Source organism: Phasianus colchicus, chromosome 6 (assembly GCF_987193195.1).
Source record: "Phasianus colchicus chromosome 6, bPhaCol1.hap1.1, whole genome shotgun sequence".
In the NCBI taxonomy this organism is placed as follows: domain Eukaryota; kingdom Metazoa; phylum Chordata; class Aves; order Galliformes; family Phasianidae; genus Phasianus; species Phasianus colchicus.
In genome coordinates this window covers 3,917,541-3,940,223 of record NC_143441.1, presented here as the reverse complement: position 1 = coordinate 3,940,223, position 22,683 = coordinate 3,917,541, and the positions used below count along the sequence as shown (strand labels likewise).

General features: G+C 37.7%; 1 protein-coding gene across 11 annotated transcripts in view; it reads left to right on the top strand.

Moving 5' to 3' along the window:
* The window catches only part of SUGCT (succinyl-CoA:glutarate-CoA transferase), a 328,623-nt gene that overhangs the window by 57,465 nt on the left and 248,475 nt on the right, over positions 1–22,683 (top strand). For all 11 annotated transcript variants that reach the window (XM_090142216.1, XM_090142215.1, XM_090142217.1 and 8 more), the window contains exon 9: positions 5,437–5,532. In XM_090142216.1, coding sequence (XP_089998342.1) covers positions 5,437–5,532 — 96 coding nt within the window. The remainder of the gene's footprint in view (positions 1–5,436; positions 5,533–22,683) is intronic.

The following is a 22,683-nucleotide window of genomic DNA, read 5'->3' as shown; positions in this document are numbered from 1 at the left end:
ACATACTCAATTCTTCAGCTTTATGAAAATATTTTTTTTCCTCTTTCATGTCAGCACTATTAGATTATACGATATTTCTAGTGCTTCACCTAAAATTCTTTTAAGTGACATATATTTGCAGTGGGGACTAAGGAGATAGGAGTTCCTTTGCCACTTACTTTTGCTTGGAACTGTGCTGAATAATAATTGTTTTTGAAATTTCAAGTCCTATATCTATTAGCTACGTCAAGTCTTTGCTGTTGTTAATACTAATTGAATTGTAATCAAGAGGTCTCAGCTGGATGCTGTGGCTGTCAGAAGCACAGAAATGTTCATTCTGCTCTTCTCTAGCTCTCAATAGCTAGTTAAAATTATTCATTGATTCTTTTTCCTGTTGATGCATTCTACTGAACTCAGTTCTCTGCTATGCAAAAGCATCTTGTTTCCGTATCTCATGTAAATATAGAGATATAGATACATAGTTGGAAGGTTTTTAATAAAGCAAATCTAGTTCTTAGACATTTTTGTACTAAAGTGTTTCAGTGCTACTGTGTCAACTTCAGCTTGTTTTGATCTCTTTTTTTTACCTGCTGAAAATTCATGTCTCATGTCTAAGACAGGATTTTCAAGTACTTTGCCTTTGTTTTTTTTATTGCTTGTGTTTTTATAATATTTTTATTGTTATTAGTTTATTAAGCGTTCCCTAATGCTTATACATTTCTGTGAATGTGATTTACTGCATGCCATTGTTTCTAAAAGGGCTGTTCTATCAAATGGTTATCTTTAATCAGTGAGTCTGATAAGCTGCATGTGATTATTGGCAAAGTTTTGGGTACCTTAAGTGTCTGAGTTGAATACCATAAAACAGATCCTACTGTGAGATCTATTCTGAACTTGTAGCTATTGGTCAGTAAGGATTTGATTTCTTCTTTATGCAGTTGTATTTGTGGTTGGGATTATTCCATGTGCTGGTACTTCCATGGCAGGAGTTTTACTTTATGGAGAAGGAACTCACAATCAGTTAATGGATGTTCACATTCAAAGAATCAGCACAAGCAGGAAGAAAATTGCTTTCACCCAGAGTGCTGGTGTTCATATTATGACTACAGATATCTTTTTTTTTGAACAGGTGGAGACTCTTTAACAGCAAACCTTAGGTTACATGATCATGGTCTTGCATTTTCAGGTTCCTTTCGCAGGCCTCTTCAAAGTCACTCATGGAATTTGCAAATTTTTTATTCTGCAAAACACAAATTGAAAGCAACTGCAGCACTACAGGCTATGGAAAGAGAGGGAAAATAATACGGGACAGTTAGGAATCCAAATTTGGAATTCAGAGTAAAGTCGGATCTGCTTCTTTGCACAGATGTAGGGATACTAATGATGAATTCCTAATACCTTCCTCTTTGTTGGCAATGACTTTGTGTACTTGCAAGCAGGACTGTCTGCCTGACATATGGATGTATGGTGCACTCATGCTGTTTTTAAGTTCCTGCTGAGCCCTGAACTTCAGCCTGGGAAGGAATCCCTTATCTGCCCAGGTATAAGGTAATGCCCACAGACAGCTTGTGGCACTGTTGAGGCCTCTTCTGTGGAAGATGATTGGCCTTTCAACAATATAAGGCACTAAAAGTTTTCAGGAGGGTTTTTCCTTACAGAGCTGCAATATGTGGGTTACTAGTTTCATAGTATATTGTAAAATAATGATCTCTACTGCTGTAGAAAGTTCTCTAAGTTCCTGAAAAGTTGCATGTCCTCCCTAAGAAAAAGCAAATAAAAATGAGAAAAAATATGCATCAACTTGAATAAGAATCACCATCTTAAGGTACACAGTGAAATAGACGCAACGTTGGAGAGCAGAGAAAGTAACAAATCTAATTAAAATGTTTTTTCTCCTCTTTACAGTTACTGTCTCTTGTTGTTCACGTATACTTGTTGAGCTTGCACATAAATAAATGATGGATTGACTCAGTGAACTCTGTAATAAATTGTTTGATGTGCTATCTTGAGAAAAAATCTTTTGAAACTGTCTCTTTTCTTTGTCTATTCACCTTGTGGCTCTTGATATCTCGTTTCCCATCTGTCTGATTCTGCCAGAGTCTGAGCATAGCTTTTCAGACCTTAATGCAGGTTTCTTTTTGGTCTGGTTTAGTTAAGTATATAACAAATGTGTGATTTGGCTGTCAAGAGTAATATCGGAAAGGAATCTTAAGGTGTGTTGCTTTTACTGATGTGGAATAGAGAAATGCTTATCTGTAGAGATGTGATTATACATTTATGTATGTAATCTGCCTCTGCAAGCAAATGAATGCAGAATGTCTGTATTACTGTATTAGATATGCTTTAATGTTACCAGTCCAGAGGTTACTTTTATGGATCTCTTATTACTAAAAGAGATGATTCAAGAAAACAGTTTTAAACCCATATTTAAAAATCTGTAACTGAACAGGTAATACAGATCAATCTTCAGTTTGAGAAGTTAAGTTGTAGCTGTTCTGTGCAGGAATTGCATCTAAGCTATGAGATCTTTTCTGAGTCTTGAAAAACAGAGGAGTTTGGAGAAATACTGGTTTTGTTAAGAGTATTTCTATGGGGGATATATCATATCTATAGAAATGTCTTTTGAGTTGTCATTTATAATGCTTTTAGTTAGAAGTTTGCTTAACTGTAAGACATAGATGGATCAGTTCTGGGTTTCTTATTAAGGACATAAAGCATTAATGCTGGAAGATCTTATAGATAGTGTTATGTCAGTGAGCATAAAGCTTTGATGAGATCAAGGGGAGTGAAATGAGCCAGGAAAAGAAAGAAAGGTAAAAGCAGAGTATTCCTGGGACTGCTGTAACAGTTTCATGAGATTGTAGGAGTAGCAGCAAATGTTCTAAGTCTGCTAAATTCATTACACAGTTATTACTAATGGGGCAAAATGCCACAAAGTTTACTCAACTAAGTATGTGAATGCATAAAACACAAAGTACTGGAATACTTACTTTGATGTGGTCAATAGAAGTTTCATTGTATAATAATGATGATAATAAAAATAATACTTCCTTTTGGCTGGGTAATTCGACTGTAAACAAGGTATGCAACTCAAAAGAAATTCAAAAGGAATTTGAAGCCTTTTTCCTTCACGATTTACTGAAGAAAAATTGTAAACAATTTTAGCAAGATACATAGATGTATGTATTAAAGCAAGAGATGAACACATTGACTGAAAGGAAGATGTTTTTCAGACTGAGGCCTTAACATGCTCCAGGCAACTTATAGTTCTGTACATGCAGTCTTTGACACCTCCTGACTTCCCTGGTGTTTGCTGGCTGTTGCTTCTGAAACAAGCCTTTAGGGTGTAATTCCAGTGCCCAGTGAATGCTGTGTTTTAAATCTTTTTTTCTATTGTATTGGGTACAGTTGCTTTGGAGAAATGTATATCTGTTTGTTTTCCACTGTTAAAAGAATGATATACATCTCAAGCAATTTGCAAAACTGTTAAAAATATCTATTATTTTAAGGTTAGAATTTTTCTTGTGGAACATCTACAGCATAGACAGCAAGTAAGTGGAATGACATCTCAACTTGATTGAATCTGATATGGATGTGGTAGGATTTCTGATGTGCACAGTTCCAATTCACTGTCTTTCTCACAATTAAGATTTATCTAGCATTTCCATCCAAAAGTGGGCAAAGCTAAATAGACAGGATGCTCCTGTCTTAGTCTGTTGTAGTGGATGCTTCTCATCCGTGGGTGAGATCTGTAATACAGCAGTTGTGTAGTGCTGCACACAACTAAGAACAACATCTTGCAATTAATATAGAATGAATTTTGTCATTGCATGACCATTTGCTGTGGTAGAAAATATCACTGTGGTGTTACCTCAGATTGAAAAATAAGAGCAACAGTGAGATTAGGATATATGTTATCAATAAATAATGTGCTTTTGTGACTCATCTAACTGTAATAATAGTGTTTTGTTCTGTGTTACTGAGGAAGGTTGCAAGCCAGAAGGAAAAGTCCTTTCTACATACTTCACAGGTCCATTTCCTTTATTGCTGAGACTTTCCAGCAGATCTCCTACTGAGGGCCAGAATAGATGGTGTTTAACAATTTAGCTGAATGAAGTGACACTGTTATAATAAGCTGCAGCTGAAACACAGCTACAAAGTGTTTTCCAACAGTTCTCAGGAATAGTGTGTTGTATTTCTAGTTAGTAGTGTTTCGGAAGCAGTTAAATTATCATTTGCTGTACATCTTCCTTAGGTTTTCTGCCAGTCTCAATCAATATAAACTTGATTTACTATTATGTGTTTGCTTTAAATATGGAACTGATGTTTGTGTATTTTGGAACTGATGTATGTGCTTTTCAGAGCACATGAAGGAAGGGAAAATGAATTTTTTTAAGGGAATTCCAATGTAATGCACATATTACTGGTGGACTTTAATTGCTCTGCATTTTGATGCAGATTAGTAGTGACAGAACAGTGTAAGCACTCATCATTGTATGAAACAGGCATCTCCTCTAGATAGAATTAAGTCGTCTTGGAAAAAAAAGTCACATAGTGAAAGCAAGCAATTTTACTTAATTTCACAAGCATTTCACAAGTATTCAAGTGTGGAAACGAATGCATCATCTGATGAATTAGTGAGAACCTAATTTTAATGCTTTAATGTTTTACTTGGCTTCAGATAGAGTCCCACGCAGTTCTTCCAAAGAAACAGTGATGAAGAATCTGACAGTGACTACAGCAGAACTACTAATTTCATGCAGTACTGCATCATAAGTTTTCATTCTTTTCCTAAGATATATTTGTGCTTTACAAAATGTTTACCCCTGATATTGTGATTACTGATGTTAGCGTGCTATATTTTTCAGGCAGTCTTCTATTGGTTTTGTCTGTCTTACAATTAACTTGATAACTCATTCCTTATCTTCTAGTGTCAGATGATTTACTCAGCCTACCTCTTTGTATTGCAGGATATGTGGGAGTTGAAGAATTCTAGAATATTTTCTGTAACTCACACGTGTAGAAGGAGAACAGGAGAAAACAAAGACTGAGAACATGTCTTTGATTTAAGCATGAGTCTGAGATTCAGGAAATGGGAATTCTAGCTCACAAATTCATTGTGTTTCTTTTCCCTTCAGAATTTGGACAAGACACTTTGTGCCTGTTGACCATTCTGCAAGATGTTTAGGGTAACACTGCCTTATTTCTAAAGGCAGTTTAATGCTAGATTTGCATGGCATTAGTAGTGTTACGGAAAACTCTTTTTTACTGTATGAGTTTTACTTAATCACTTTCATATCTTTTTCAAGCTATTCATAATATGCAATATATAAAAGATGCTTTTGTGACATAAAATACTTTATGTAGATAAATGACATTCAAATACACATAAATCTTAAAGAAGTTGCTGGTGAACTTTGAGTATTTTTTAATACTTTCCTTTTTTTCTATTTCCAGGTTGCATGTCTTACTCATGTAGCAGCTAATTACCTCAATTGCAAAATTGAAGCTAAACGCTGGGGTACAGCTCATGGCAGTATTGTTCCATATCAGGTAAACAAAGCATTAGGTGTATTCCGTTTTTGAGATTCATGATTTTATGTACTGTGAGATTGAGAACTGACTGACTTTTCCCATGACCTGCTGTATTCTGTAATGAATCTGAGTCTAGGTAGGACAAGGTTCTGTTGTTCATTGTAGTTTCAGCATTTTGCATATTTCTTCGTCAGCAGTAGATTAGTAACAGAACACTGAAATAGATCAAAAGGGTTTAATGAAATTGGATGACTTTAAAGCTAGCATGGTGCCTAGATTTTTTTTCATCTGACAGAGAAAGCAGGTTTTTTTTTCTGCTTTAAGGATGATCTGACTTTCATACCAGTCACAAATTGAATCTTTTTGTCTCTGTAACTTATTATTTTTACCTTGTGAGTTTCCAAGAACAATCTTAAGTGGCTATGGAAGTCGGGAGCTATTGCAAATTAGACATTTTCCACTGAGTTTCCTGCAAATCAGGATCTGAATGCTCACTCAGACAACAGGTTAGAAAAAGAATTAACCAGACCTCCGATCTCCACAATGGAATTCATAGCCTGCTACATCCAATGAAAGGCTGAAATTCCTTAAAATAACATGACCTTCATCATATAAACAGGGAGAGGGAAAAAAAATTTGCTGCAAGCTTTATGTTCTGGCTAGTATGGGAAACTCTTCAAGTAAACAAAATTTTGTTCTTTTCTAGCTAATTGTTTGGTTATCTTGATGAAGGTTGTATTAGCTTAGGGAGATCTGGGCATATATACTTAATCAGTCTATTCTTTTTTTCATAGTCTTTGGCATTTGTTAGCAAAACTCATGTTTGCATCCAGCTAGGCAGAATCTGGATTTCTTCATTTCTGGCTAGACACCTTTAAATCTTGATAGGGATAGTTCCCAGCATTTGTCTGGGGAAACTGGCATCTGAACACCACTCAGTATCTTCCTTGGTAGAAAATAAGAGGAACTCCATGGCAAACATCAAGGGCAGGCCCTCTCAGGTATAAAAGGCAAATCAGTTCTTTTTGTGAAGACTTTGCCTACTTGAACCAGGAGACTTTTTTCTTTTTTTTGTATGTGTCACTGCCTAATCAGTATCAATTTTTGGACCAGTTAGAGTAGATTGCAAATTGCCTCTGAGAGATGTTGAGATGATGTGGCTGTTTTTGCAATGTTGATCTTGATCCTGCAGTGTTCTTATCTCAAGTGTACTACTGTTGCTCTGGTGAACACAGCAGGATGTCCATATTTTTTAGGACTAGCTCTGCATGCTGTGTAGTGCAACGTGACCCAGCCTTACCAAGCATCCACTACACAAGTTGTTCCACGTTTCTGTAAAGTGACCTTTTGGTGTTACCCTTTTTGAACTTTAGTATGTTGAAAGTACAAAACAGACCTGAAGTGTCTGAAGTTCGTATAAGCAAAACCAAAAACCTGACTAAACAAAACATTTTGTCTTCACCGTACTGCGTTTGGTTGAATAAATGAAGCTTGGATCCTTCTAGTACCTTCTGCCATTTTTCTTTTGTGGCTTGTCTCTTAACTTTCTATGAGCTAGCATGGCTATAATTTTGATGGTGACTTTAAATTTACTGTGCTTTCTAGAGTTTTTCTCACTTTACTTTGATAGTTAAGTAAGTTAAACTTTAGGAACTTTAACTAACCTTCACTGTTGTGATTATATTGCATTTATAGGTGCTTCCATACCTCGTTTGCCATATAGTTCTAGAACAAAACTCTGAAACTTGACCTGTCATAGTTATTGAATATATTGTCTTTTGCTTACTGAATTAATACTAGTTCTTATGAATGTTTGTTTCAGGTATTTTGGCCAAGTGAATGACTTAATCAAATAATAAAAATGACATTTCAGGAAATTGAACTTGCATGTAACTCAGAACAAGTATGTGGTAGCAAAATGTTGTTCCTTTAATTAAGGAATTTATTAATTTATTCTCACTTGCTGTAGATTATACTTGCACGTTCGTAGTGAATTGTAACATTGAAGTGGAGCAGAGCCTGAAATCCTGCTGAAAAAATGTCAGACCATGATAAACTGTGAAAGTATGGGTTATCATGGAATATACTTTTTTAGATGTTAAGGCAATATCTAGATATTTGTGATATCTTTTTGTGACAGAAACCTGGTCAGAGTCGCATTAGGAACCGACCAAAATCTTAAAAATACATGTAGAAAACATTTTAAAATATATGTAATTAGTGCTTAATTGTTTTTTAGTTGTCATGGTAAGTGTTCTAGTGCTCTGTTTTAAAAAAAAAAAAACCAAAAAACTACAATAGCATTCAGCATATACTGCTCACTGAGTTTTAATTTCTTAAGTTTGACAAGAATATCTTTGCAAATGGCTTCATTTTCTTTTCTGTTTACAAGGCCAAATTTAGCTTTGTGTATGTAGTTAGATTTTTAACTTCAATTCCCTCATTACTTCTTGACTGTTACACTAGCAGCATAATTTTTTCCTGAACTGTGTTAACCCTTGACTGACCTTTCTTTTTGTATTTAAAACTAGGTTTTCTGCTAGGTTTTCTCTTTCCTGAAATCACCAGGATGTGTAGCTCCTTTGAAAATCTGGTCCTTAACCAAAGAGATGCAGAGTTTGGAGAAGGATTTTTATACACTTTTAAAATTTTTTCTCATTTTCTGATAGTGTTCTCCTTTAACCATGTGAGATGTTGAACTTTTCATTTCTGTTTGCTCATCACCAGAACTCACAAAAAAGGATTTGAACTTCTTGTCAGTGCACAATATCTTTCATGGTACACACAAAGCTGTCTGTATGGAAGCTTGCGAAGGTTTTCAATAGAAGCAAACTTTGCAGTGTGCCACAAAGATGAAGAAATCTGGATTCTAATTTACAAAAGAAACTAATTTTTACAATGCTGAACCCTTCATAAGAAACCATCTGCTTTCAGCATATCTTGCTTCAATAGGCCACCACTTTGATCCTCTGAAGAGGAACAATGTCGTGTGTGTAACTAGATCCCAATTTGCTTAGCTTCAAATGTTAAAACACAAACCTTGAGTTCTGGTCTGTATCTTAAATGTAATTAGTACATTTTTTAAACAAGTTTCTGTAATGAGACAGGTTGTTTAGCTACAGCTGCACCATGATTATCCAAAGGAAATCAGGAGCTTAAAAGCATCCGGTTTACATAAACGTGCTGCAAAGTAAAGTTGTGTTACTGTCTTTCATTTGGGGTGACAAGGTCTTTCCTCATTCTCATGGTTTCATCAGTGGTTTCAACTATCTTACCTGTAATGTGGCTGAGATCTGTACACTCACTTATTCATCTTCCAGTTGGAACAGTGGGAATAGGTGAGTTCTCCTCAGAATCTTATAACAGTGTGTTTACAGGTAGCTTATCACCCTTCCATCAACCACCTGGACAGCACTTTGACATGGAAACTTTTAGGTAACAGCATGGACTGTTTGCTCTTGGGCCATAATGATAAAAGTTGCTTTGAGAACTACAATACTGAGCTCCTACAAACCTCCACCTACCCAAAAATTCTCTCCTGTAAATACGATTTTATTACTCTTCCAAGTTTTTTTTTCTTAGCATTCACAAGAGCTTCTCAAATACCCTTTGCATTTTCAGAGTGTGCAGAGGGCACAACCTTCTGCATGGAAAGTGAAATCACAAGACAGTGATTAAAACAAATAATTGTTTTAATCCATTATCTTTCCTTTGCCTGTGCAGTGTCATAACTAATCGCACCTAACATGAATGGTTTTTATATCTGAACATCTCTGAGACTTTCTAAGGACTTTGTGCTGGCTGTAAGATTTCCTTCACGTGAGGAAATAGTTTCTTTGTCAAAAGCCTTTCAGTTTAAATATATAATGAAAACCAAAATATAAGTTCCCAATGGAGTAAAAGGCATGAAGTAGTGGGAAGAGGAGTGTAGTCATATTATATAAATATCTAGGCATCATTATTATAGTCCTGCATCTCATACTCTTTGATTCTAGAATCTTATAGTGTTCAAGAATATTACAATAAAAAACCCTTGTCCTCTATGTCTCATCATAAGAAAAAGTGCAGTAGATTATTCTATGCCCAACTGATGTGGTGGAGGTGCTTTTCATGGGTGTGTATGTGTACCAGTTTTACTGACTTTGCTGTGGAGGAACTCGAACTTCTCATAATACTTCTCATAATCATCCACTTTATGTAGTGGATAGAGTAGCAAAATAATTTTAGTCATTCAGAAATGTCACACTGCTTATTCCACACAAGATCCTAGATGTATAGTCACTTTCCTTTCTGCCTTGATTTGTTTTTATTTGGATACCTCTGCAATTAACATGCCTTGGAGTTAGACTCAGATTAGAATCTGAATTATTTTTAAGCTTCTGTTTTATGTGCGAAGCACTCCTCTTAAAATCAATTTAGATTTATTTAATGGAAGAAAATCTTTCTTGTTTGCAGTGGCTTGATAAGGTGGAACTTTTCCAGAGGAAAGAAATGAAATACAGATTTCTGGGGGGAGTGCTAGGTTCAGGAAATGCAAGATGACCCTTCTTACTGTATGAACCTCATCTACTTAGTATTTGTCTGGACTTCTTAACCTGCCTTGGGGGCCCCTTGTCCTATATTGTTGTGATGAGTAATGAAATGTCACTGCTGTAAGTATTGCCCATTTGTCACGAACATTAAATGTATTCACAGATTGACTGAATAGAAACTTGGTGCTTCCAAACAGGAAGGTGTGCTTTCTCCACTGTATGGAGTCAGTTTCCAAATAACAGTTTGGTTACTCTCAAGGTATGTTTAGACTCATACCTGTACATATACATATATTTTTGGAATGGCTTCTTTCTTTTTTTAATCTTACAGGGGGAGAAAGCTAGAGAATCCTTTGTCATCTGAGATTTTATAAAATAATTCAAAACTGAATATGTGTTTTAGTTTCACTGTCCATGATAAAGGCCCTTTGCTTGTTAGGTAGTTGTAGAATAGAGTTTGTTTCCTTACCATTTTAGTCAATGAAAAGGTATAGTAGTCATCTGTGGGATGTCATGTAGGAGAGTTCCTGTTTATGAAGAATGAATTCCAGTTATTCAAAACTGATAACATTACATAGTTATCTTTCTGGTGATTCTCTTTCAATGAGTTGTCAAGCCTCTCTTGGGCAGAGCTGCTGTCTGGAAAGGAAATCAGTGGGTTTGCCTTGGGCAGTTTCAGACGTGCTCAATGTATGATGTGAGGTGTACTTACAGTTTTGTTCATACATATCCTGTCACAGAAACAGCACTTCAAAACCATTCACCTTGTATCTGTGTAGCACAGCTACCTTTACACAGGTAATTTTCGGATAGAAATGATGTCTATATTTCACATTTTAAGTTAAAAATACATATTTTTTTCTCGAAGGAAATAATTCTGTGGCTTTCTGCTTTAATCAATGCCTGCAAGGTATTTTTTTAAATGAGTAACTTAAAACTATTCTGCAAATTCAAATTATATGTAGTATGATTATTGTTAAGGAACAATAGCTGGTAGTGAATACCTCATTTTTTATCTCCTCTAGGGAAATGTCACAGGAATTTTGTCTCTTATCTGTAGTGTTCCTTGTTTCCTCCATGTTCTTCCATTAGAGGGGTGAGAGATCAGGTCTGTATTACAGCAGCATGGTTAGCCTCCAAACATGTTGCAGGCTGAACACTACAAGTAAGAATATCCATGTCAAGTTGTAACCATTAGGATGAAAAAGGTAACTGAGCCCTGATCTGTAGGTTGATCTTCATGTTGTTGCTGGTCTGGAAAAAATGAGTAAGATCTAAGGGCTCATAGAGAATATATTTAATCTACTTGTTAGATTAACATTAGAGGAATAAATTTCATTTTTGCTGTCCTGAAAGTACTTCTCTCAATCATTGTAAAACACAGTGCAGCCTCTGAAAGCAGAAATGTTTCAAGAGTCTGAAAGAGAGAGAACTCAAACTTGCATATGCAACATCATCTCCCAGTGATTCTTGCCATAATCATCCTGAATATATAAATGGATGTTTGTGTTGCTGTTGTAGCCAGAAACACTATGATCTGGTGTACGAGGTTATGTGCAAGCACAACAAATCAGCTTTTCCTGGCCAGTATTCGTGAATGATGCACAAAGAAGTTACTTTAAATGACTAAAATGGGTAAGGACTTTGCCAGAGTATCTACCATGCTAGAAACTTTTGAAGACTATTTCCTTAAGAATTTGAGGAGCTTGGTGATTTATGGAATGATATCGAGTCTTAAGGCACAGGACAGATTAAAGTATATCCAAAGGATGATATTAACTTCATGAAGACAAAAATGAATAATAGTAAAAAGCCCTCAAACACTGATCCTCACATGATTGCTTCTATTATGTGAAGCTTGTGACAATTTTGGTTGGAAAATGTTGATTGTTATGAAAAGAGATGTCCACTAGATGTCATTCATGTAATCTAGTTCTTGTTGTAGCATTTCTAATGATCTATTTAGGATGGTAGGTACAAATCAGCATTATAGCTGCTTTTGTATATGCGGTGCTACTGACTTTATGTATAAGTTTGGGATGTTACAAATGTTTATATTATTGTTTTGCCCAGTGATGGGTGTCACACTTAAACTAGAACTTGTCTTCACATGCATCTCTCATATAAGAGCACCAAGGTGAGTTACAGTTTGTAACTGTTTTGCAAGGAGATAAGGTCATAGGGGTAAGGATGGTAAGTCTCTAAGGAAAGCAGAATTTCTGCAACTAATAAAATCTACTTTACATTTGTTCTCTTGTATGCTCTTTCCACCTCAAAGTGCAGTTTGCTAGAAGAGTGAGTGTATATGTATTAGGAATTTCATAAACTCACACAAATAGATTTATATACTCCCAAATCTTAGCTATAAAACTATAATGTAGTATCTAAGATATTTCAAATTGAACCAATTCAAGCAAGCTTAGATAAAATTGTGTGGGCAGGCAAATCTGAGGTTCATTTAGTCAGTCCTTCGGGCAGGCTGGTGGGATCTGTACAGGTGTAACTTCATAAGCAAGGTGTGCTTGAGCTCCCTCCTCTCTATCTCTGTAGTCTGGCATGTGTCACTAATTGCTAGACAGCTTCTGGAAAGCCACATCTGTACTCACATTGAACATCAACTGCTGTAGTATTGGCCTCTGCTTCTTCACACTTTCAAATTGGAGTAGCTACAGCAGAACTGGAAGCCAGAGATCGCTGCTTCCTCCAGCCTCCCTCTCCTCTTCCATATGGAATAAAGAATTTCTCTGCCCTGCGTAGTCAGCCAGAGGGCAGGATGGGGAAGTGATAATCCTCTTGGAATGAGCACTCGTATGAAAAATGATAAATGCTGCGTTGCATGGGGATTAACACTTGCTTATGAACTTGCTTGTAATGGAGTAATGCTTCTCTTTCAGCAGTGTGAAGGTTTGCTGTACTTCTAGGCCTGATTAAGAACCTTCACTACTGCTCAGCCAAGAGAACCATCTGCTGTCAGAAACATAACTGCATTAGGAATTGTCTCACTCCTGCATATTGTCCTCAAGAATGCAAAATACCCTCACATGCATCAACCTTCTAACAAAAATTCTAGTTCTTGCTGCTTTCTTCTCTCTCTCATTGTGAGCCTTGCATTTCTGCTCACATTTAATGCATCTGCGTGAGATCTGTGCTTTGTTAGCATGAATGTGACCATCCAGAACTGATTTAACTGATGGTGTTGCTGTGTAAATAGTATTTATTCTCATATTATTTGATGGCAGGGATTACAGTGTTCTGTGAGAGGATCACAGAGTGGGTCAGTCTGCAAGTTACTTGTGTTTATGAAGCTTGCTTGGCATCTCTCTGTATATTTAGTACTGAGCACTACTGAGTGAAGATTTAAGGTAGAACCTGATTGCTGCTTTATAGGATGGCACTTTCTGCAGTGAGCTGACTGGTCATGCAAGATTTGATTAAGGTAATTCCTTAGGACTGATACACGCTAATGAATTTGTTGTGTGTCATTGTTACCTCTAACAGTACTGCAATACTGCTATGATATGCACAGACCCCAGTACAGTAGTAACTATGGTCTTCCAGTGTGTAGGCAGCTTCTGGGAATTTAATTGGAAGGGAAGCACTCTTTGAAAGAGTTGAATGACTTCATAGCTTCTATTATGTTTTCTAAAGCAGTGTATGTGCTTGAGAAGTTTAAGTCCTGTTGTCGTACAAAAATAAAAACCACTGAAGTTTTTCAGTGCTAGGTCTATGTATGAAAATGAGTTTCAAATTACAGTCTTTTTTACTGTGGTTTCTTCTGCCTTTTGCTATATTCAAATATAATGTTGCACAATGCCATAGCAGGTATTCTTTTAAGTGAACTCTCCCTAATATGCCTTGATGGTAAAAAGCAGGGATTTGTAATCTGAAGCTTTGTCTTTTATTAAACCTCTATTAATAGTTTACTTTTTAAGAGAAACAGGGCTTTTTTCTACGAGACTTTAATTCACTTATATTGAGAGTAGTAAGGGCAAAGGTAAGAGATGATTATAAAGTAGTTCTGTTTTTTGACAAAACCATAACAATCACGTAAAACACAGCATTCGCTGTTTTCTCTTGTGTGAATTATTCTAGAGTAATCCATCCTATACCTATAGCCACAAGGAAATCTCAGCATATTATCTAGCCTACACCCTCACCTTTAAGTTATATCTGTGTAATGCTATAATGCAATGGAAAGCATAGCAATAATAGCAGGGTAGCGAAGTCCTAGGCTGCAGCAAGTAAGGATAAGTCCAAACGTAGCAACTGTGGATGTAGGAACAAAGGAAAAAATCTACTTACCTTGGGAAGACCTCAGGTAGGGAGGCATCTTCAGCAAGATACCCTTGTTTCCAGTGCCAAGCCATAAATGTGGTTTGGGAGGGTGTGGATCCTGGCTTCATCCCTTCTGGTCACTCAAATACATTGCATGCACCTGAGCTCCCCTGGGCTGGCCCTGCCTTCCCACCAGGTTTTCAGTCACTGTTTCAAGCTGTGACTTAGCATTTCTGCTGCAATCTAGGGTACTTCTGATGGTATATGTCCCAGTTTCTCTTCACTGGAAGCCTTGAAGTAGGTTCTATGTTCTTGCTAAGTAGTTGGTTCTCCACACTTACTAAAAAGAAGGAAAGAAATGGAACGTGTTCTAGATTCAGGAAACACCTTTTTTTTCTATCTTGTTAGTGGTGTATTGCTACAGTTCATCACTGTATTCTCTAGAGCAAACTTCTTTAGATTTTTTTTTTTTTTTGATTGTGCTCTTCTATAGTGCTCTCTTTTCTGGTTTGTGTGAGGAAAGCTCTTACTGGGTTTAGTGAGCGTTACAAACTTCTATCCATTAGTTTTATATACTAGTTATCTTTCTTGTCTGAAGGGTCACCAGGTGGTGAACTCTCATTCCAAATAAGTTGTCCAGCAAAGGTATGGAAGACCCAACTTGTATGATTTTTATATTTCAGAAAGCTATCGAGGTCAAAAGTAGAAGTTAAATTATTTTAGACAAAAGGCTATTCTTTGTTAGGTAAAAATATAAAAACAGACACAAGGTTAACCTTTAATTTGCGCTTCAGCTGGTATGCTGAAAGTTAATATTTGTGGTTCTCATCCGAACAGTCCATTGTTGCATGAAATGGCCAAAATATATACAAACAGCAAGTTTGTGATCTCAAGTAGAGGAGCCTCTGCTGAGTCTGTAAGCTATTTAAAGCTTAGCTTAAAGACAAAGAATATAACATTATAAATTCTGAAATCTCTTCATACCACCGATGTATGATAATGTCTCTTCTAAACAAAAATTTTTTTTGACCTTGTTAAATTTATCCTTGGAATGTGGGGTTAAGATAGCGGCTAGAGACTTCTGACCATGGATAATAGCTGAAAATGCAACAAAGACTTTTGTAGTACACGCAAGTAATTAACTTAGCTTAGTGGAGCAGAGGTTGCATTTTAATTTAGCATGAGGCTTAAAACAATGGTCTCCAAGTTTTATTTTAGTACTTCCCCAGAACCGCAAATAATCACTTTTTCCTCTTTGCATACATGCTTACAGATTTTATTTGAGGGTTTTAAATATAAGAGTGCATGTGTTGAAGTAGTTCCTACAATATTACTTGATTTGATTTATCTGTCTTTAAATAGCTAGCTTACATTCAGCAGTTGAGCAAAGTTGGAGGCTAAATGAGAGTTAGCAATTAAGATCCCATAACTATCAGAATAACGAAAGAAGAGGAGATCCCTGGGCAGGAAGGGTTCTGTGTATTAAGAAACTGATCAGCTCATTTCAGGGAGTGTTATTAGTAATAATAACACTTTAGCACAGTTGCCTTGCCTTTTCAAACTCCTCACAGATTCTTATGTAATTCTTTTCCCTGCCGCTTAGCAATTTTAAATAATAATGATGAGAGGTACAGCTGCATTGTTTCTTTTCTCAAGTACCAGGAGCTGAAAGCATCTGAGAGCATCGCTGTTTTTTGTAGTTGTTTCCTGTCCAGCTTGTGTGAGCTTTGTCAAACATTCATCGTGTAAGTTTTTCCTGAGATTTAAAATGAGAACACAGATGATTTTGTGATTAGAATTCAGAATGCACTTCTACACTTGCTTGCATTGTGTTTTGGATGTTTCTAACAACTTCATGTGATTGGATACTGCTGTTTGGGTCAGTGTTCTGACCTACTTTTAATACAAGGTTTGTTGAAATAACCAATTCCAGGTTGCAGCAAGGCACTGCATTGTGGTCACCTACCGAGTTTCTACTGCTGCTCCCATCACATTTGTCTGTGCTTTGACATTTAACTCCTCCTGTTTTGATATGAATAGGTCACGTTTGTGCGCTTCTCTTCCCACCTGTAGAAGAGTTTACCTCTTCCTTTTCTCCTGTGATTAAATAGTAAGCTCCTCAAAAGAGATTTTTTGCTGTCTTTCAAAGAGTCTGTCTGCAGATCACTGAACAGTGTCATGTAAAAGTATGAGCTGGCATCAATTCTTAAAGCAAGAAACAGTCACAGAAAGACAGCCATGGATGGGGCTACGCCTTCTCCATGTAAGGTCATCATGAACACTATTATTATCCACAGATACTTGACATCAGAACACCGCAGGCAATTTTGCTGTTCATTATGTCCATGGCCTACAAGGCAAGAAAAACACAGTAAGGAAGAGGAAGATCAGACATGAAGAGAAGGTTTTTAATCAGAGAAGTCAGATTTCTTCCTCTTTTCAGTTGTCTTCTATATCCTTGTCTCTTGTTTTGTTTCTTTAGTTTCCTCAGTTTGCTAATTCTTTCCCCTGAGATCGTGCTTTCCAGAACTCTTTGCTTTTCTCTGTTTTCCTTTCAGAACACATCATTTCTGTGGCAACTAGAACCCAATGCAGTGCATTATTCCAGCTCCAGCTTTATCACAAAGAAAGATTATTTCGTTAATCTTGTGGGTTCTGTTTGTGTTCTGAAACACCAGCTTAATGTCATTCTCCCATTTCAAAGGGGGCTGTGTTATTCATGTTCTGTTTCTGAAATGTGACTTCTTGATCTGATCTTTTCTTCTCTGTTGGTCAAATGAATTATTCATGCCTAATTCTAGAACTTTGCAGTTGTTTGTTCTTGTTGAATTTTGCCATCTTGTTTTCAGGTTTCATCTTCCAACTAGCTGCAAATATTTTCAGTTTCCTTTCCAGTACTTGCAATTCCTTCTAGTTTTGTCATCTCCAAATTTGATAAACTTATTTTCTCAGTATCTGGATGATTATTGTGAATATTGGGATGACTTACAAACATTTGACAGTAGACGTACATTGATAGCTCCTTTGGGTTATATTCAAACAGTTGATCACCTTGTTTCTTGTATAGCCTTATTTAAATTGACATTGCCCTGCACTGTAATTTGTAGAACAAGGGAGGACATCTAAATCAATGCCTTTGTACTGCCCATCCTCTGCTTGTTTTGAGGGATGTACTTATGTTTCTTCTGTTAGGCAAATGCTGGCATATAATATGCTTGATAAAGAATTCTTTGATTCTATGATTCTGTATGTATATACACATATATATTGTTTAAATTCACTTGATGTTTGCACATTTCTTAGCTCTGGTTTATCACTTCTTTCTCCAAGGTCTCCAGGTTCACTATGGGAACTGCTACTGTGCAGTTTCTTCACATTTCTCTGCAAGGTTTCTAAAAGGAATCTCAGCCAGCTGTGACTTTAGAAAACACTGGGCTGAAAGGTAGATATATGCACAAGTGTAGTTTTTTCATAATCTAGCACAAATCTTGCTTGAATGCTGCAATGTTTCTGCTCTTTTTTTCCTTCATTTGCTAATGAGTTGAGTATGTTTCTGTAGTGCATAATGGATCCAGTGCGTATTATTTTAATACAGATAAGCAGTAACACAGTACTTACTATAAACACTAGACAGACCTGTTAGCAAAGAGAATCTCTGCTTGCGGATGGTGAATGTTCACAGGAATCAAGAGGGAAATACTTTCAGATGATGTTGCCTACTGAACTGATCATCTTCACAAGGCTTAATTCATCATTCAAGTCAAATTTATAATCCTAGAATCACAGAATGGCCTGGGTTGAAAAGGACCACAATGCTCATCCAGTTCCAACCCCCTGCTATGTGCAGGTCACCAACCAGCAGACCAGGCTGCCCAGAGCCACATCCAGCCTGGCCTTGAATGCCTGCAGGGATGGGGCATCCACAGCCTCCTTGGGCAACCTGTTCCAGTGTCTCACCACCCTCTGGGTGAAAAACTTCCTCCTAAGATCCAACCTAAACCTCCTTTGTTTCAGTTTAAAACCATTCCCCCTTGTCCTATCACTATCCACCCTCATAAACAGCTGTTTCCCCTCCTGTTTGTAAGCTCTCTTCAAGTACTGGAAGGCCACAATGAGGTCTCCCCACAGCCTTCCAATTTGGTGACTGAAGGAACTGGGGATGTTTAGACTGGGGAAGAGGAGGCTGAATAAGAGACATTATTGCTCTCTTCCAGTATCTGAAAGGTGATTGCAGTGAGAGTGGGGTTGGTCACTTCTCACTTGTGATAGGTGTCAGGATGAGGGGAAATGGCCTCAAGTTGCACCAGGGTAAGTTTAGGTTGCATATGAGAAAAAAAACTTCTTTACAGAAAGGGTTGTTAAGCACTGGGATAGGCTCCCCAGGGAGGTGGTTGAGTCACTATCCTCGGATGTGTTTAAGAAATGTTTGAATGTGGTGCTCAGGGACATGATTTAGAGGTGGGTTGTTAGAGTTAGAATAGTATGGTTAGGTTGTGGTTGGACTTGATGATCTTGAAGATCTTTTCCAACCAGAGCAATTCTATGATTCTCTTCTCTAAGCTAACCAAGCCCAGTTCCCTCAAATTTTCCTCATAGGAGAGGTGCTCCAGCCCTTTGATCAACTTCTACTGTCATACCACCAACATCTGCCTCTGATGTTATGGGCTAACATAATACAGAAGGCATTACTTGAAATCCCAAGGTGTGGTTTGCAGTCAACATGCCCAAGAGATGAGATGCCATCCAGAGAGACCTCAGGCTGAACAGTGGGCCCTTCTGAGGTTCCTCAAAGCCAAGTGCAAGCCCTTGCACCTGGGTTGAGGCAACCCCCACTACCAATGCAGACTTGGGGGTGGAAGGATTGAGCACAGCCCCATTGAGAAGGACTTACGGATGGCAAACTGGACATGAGCCAGAATGTACCCTTGTAGCCCAGAAAGGCAACTGTATCCTGGGCTGCACGGCCAGCAGGTTGAGGGAGGTGATCCTGCCCCTCTACTCTGTGCTGATGAGGCCTCACCTGGAGTACTGAGTCCAGATGTGGAGCCCTCAGTACCGGAGAGATGTGGACCTGATGGAACATGTCCAGAGGAGGGCCACAGAAATGATCCAAGGGATGGAGCACCTCTCCTATGAGGACAGGCTGAGAGAACTTGGGCTGTTGAGCCTGGAGACAAGAAGGCTACAGAGAGACCTGATATTTTCCTCTCAGTATCTAAAGAGGGGCTGTAAGAAAGAAAGTGACAGACTCTTTAACAGAGCCTGTGGTGGCAGGATAAGGTGAAATGGTTTCAAACTTAGGAGGGGTTTTAGGTTGGATGTAAGGAAGGGTGAGGCACTGGAACAGGTTGCTCAGAGATGTGGTGGATGCCCCGTCCCTGAAGGCATTTATCACAAGGCTGGAGAGGGCTGTGGGCACCTGATCTAGTTGTGGATGTTCCTGTTCATTACAGGGAGTTGCACTAGATGATCTTTGAACGTCCCTTCCAACTCTAAGGATTCTATGATTCTATTTTCAAATTCCTTTATCAAAGCAGAAGGCATGGCTGTGTATAGTCTTTACTGTTCAGAGCCATGTGTTTAGCCAACGTATCGAAATGCATGCAATTATTTGCCATCACTTGAGTCAGCACTGCAAAGCACTGCCCTCCCCAAGCCCTGGTTTCAGTTGACGCAGCGCTAATAGTGCGCTGATGCTCTGGTTGTTGCTGAGCAATGGCAGCGTGCCTGGGGCTGCTCTGCAGAGCCACTGCCTTTAAATCGTGGGTCAGGGGGTGGGCCACACTGCCAGCTGTGCTGGGCTGCATGCAGCCCGTGGGCCATGGGTTGGACATACTTGATAACGTTATGGAAATGAGGTTTTGATGTCTGAGCATTAACAGATGTATGGATCATATCGTTGCTTGGCATTAAATTAGTGTACCAAGACCTGAAAATCCTGAGGAAGGCAGAATAATAATCATGAGATTCATCAAAATTCATATATTTTGTGTCCATTTAGCTGTTTTTTATCTTACTTTTTCCACACGAGTTCCAAAAATTGCTTTGGTGTAATAAGTGGGAAAACAGTTGACTCCTTCACAGTCACCCGAGTTGATTCAGCAGCAGGCTGAGGGTTGTGTTTTTCTGCCCACCATTTTAATAAAAAAAAACCTACTCAGTTAATTGGTTTTTGCATCTTTGATTTCAGCTCCTTAAGGGAGTCAAGATGCTGTTCTTGATTTAGTGCAGTGTAACTGTCCGGATGTAATTGGTGTTTTGTATTTTTCAGTAATTTGTATCAGACTCACCAAACTCGTAGTAATGTATCTTCTCATCAGGAAGAGAAGGCAGCGTCTCCCTGAAGCTTCAAAATCCAGCAAGAGAAACATATAAATGGTTTCTTTCATAAAATATCTCATGGCTTTTAAGCCAACCTTGTAATTTTTGGGAGATCTCATTTTTAGTATGTGGCTTGGCATAATGTGAGCATCCACTTTACCATCTGCTGTAATTCCACTAAGAGATGTTTTCCTTGACATGCCTACCCCAAAAGTGCTTCTGATAACCCTGCTTCCAAGCTCTAAACTCCACTTTCTAGTGAATAAGCAGGCGTTTTAGCATGTCTAAAGGCCCTTAGAGACAAACATCGTATCTGTTAAATTTAAAATGGTATTTAAACTCAATTGTAGTTGTAATTCTGATGCTGTACTTCAAAAATGTCTTAAAGCATATATGTAAAATATTTGTAATGAGAATTAGGAATACCGCAGACTGAGCGTCTCCGGAACCATTATGAAAGTGGCTGCAGTGGAACTGGCAGTGGTTGGAGATTGAGTAATGGTATGATGGCAGTTCCAGTTCAGGCAGAGATGATGTTGTGATTGCCACATGTGAATTAATATAGTACTGCTTTTTGCTGTTGAGGATTAGCACATTTTTTTTTTATAAAAGAATATTTGAAGGCGGAGAGAGTAGGGGAAGAGATGAACCCATATTGTGTACAGCTGCTCTTCTGTTTTGATGGTTTAAAAATCTGTTATGGCTGGGAAGCATCAAATCTGAGATTATAACATTGCCAATGCATGTGACAGGACTTAAAATACCAGGTAAGAACTGTGCCCTTCAAACAAATAACCAGAAAAAGAGCAAGCAAGTCTGCATTCATTTGGACCTAGCTTTCCTGCTCAAAAGCAATTTGTACTGCAGTGATTTCTTTTCTGTGTGCATCCTTTATGAATATGAGCCACCAGTAGAAAATAGGGGAAAATGTACTGAAGAAAACAAAGATGCTGGAAGTGATAATTTGAATGCTAGAAGAATTTGTTTTTCATCATTCTTCCCAATGCATGAGCCAATAACTAAGAGTAAATGCTGTTTGTCCTTTAATCCTGTGAGCCCAATACTTGTGGTTCACTTACAGAACATACCTTACTGCAAATTCAGGTTAGCGTTAAAAAGTAGTGTGTTCATCATTAAAGTCTCTTTCCAGAAAATACTCAATCAGAAATGAATCTTCATCGTTGTTCATTAAAATGCAGTGATTTTTTTTCAATGGTCATCAATCTCTATTGAGCTGTATCACGCTTAGATCTTGTGTGTAGAAAAGGAAATCTTATTGTTCATCTAGTATTGCTCTTTCAGTTTACTTTGTCAATAAAATTAAGATTACAAACATGCTAAAATGAGGAGGAACATATCGGCTTGCAGCATCATACTTTCATTTCGTGGAAATGCAGCACGTGGAGATGCAAAAATGAAAATCTGTCTAGCTAGAACGTAGCTCACTTAAACTGAGGCTGCAGTGATCAGAGGAGGAAATTGGAGTATTGCATGGCTGTAATGTATTGCTTGACATCCAGTGCCTGCTCCTGTGTAATTTACTTGCCTCTTTCAGTCACCTGACTGAAGCCATTAAGTGAACCACAGGGTAAGCCAGGAAATTCAGCACTGCTTTCCAAGTCCAAAGCTCTGTTGTTTCCCCCCTCCCCACTCTCGTCCTTCACAGCTGGTCAGCACATGCACGCCGTTTGCTTAGGCCAGGTAGGGCAGCTATGGGAAGATCCATACGGAGCACATGCAAATCTGCACTAAATTTCTGGAATGCAGCAACAGGATGAAGTTAATGTAAAGCAAGGTTTCTTTCATGTTTAAAGTTTCTAAAACTAATAATAATAAAAAAAAAAAGAGACAACAAATTCACTTTATAGCCTTTCCTTTTCTCTACTACTACTAACTGAGCGGGTTTGGAACTTGGCCAAAATATTACACATTACTCAAGAAGATTACAAAGAAATCCCAGACATGCACTAGAGAGCTATTAAATTTAACATTTCTAAAAGATATTTTCAACAACTAAATACTTGCTGGAGCATTGTTTTTC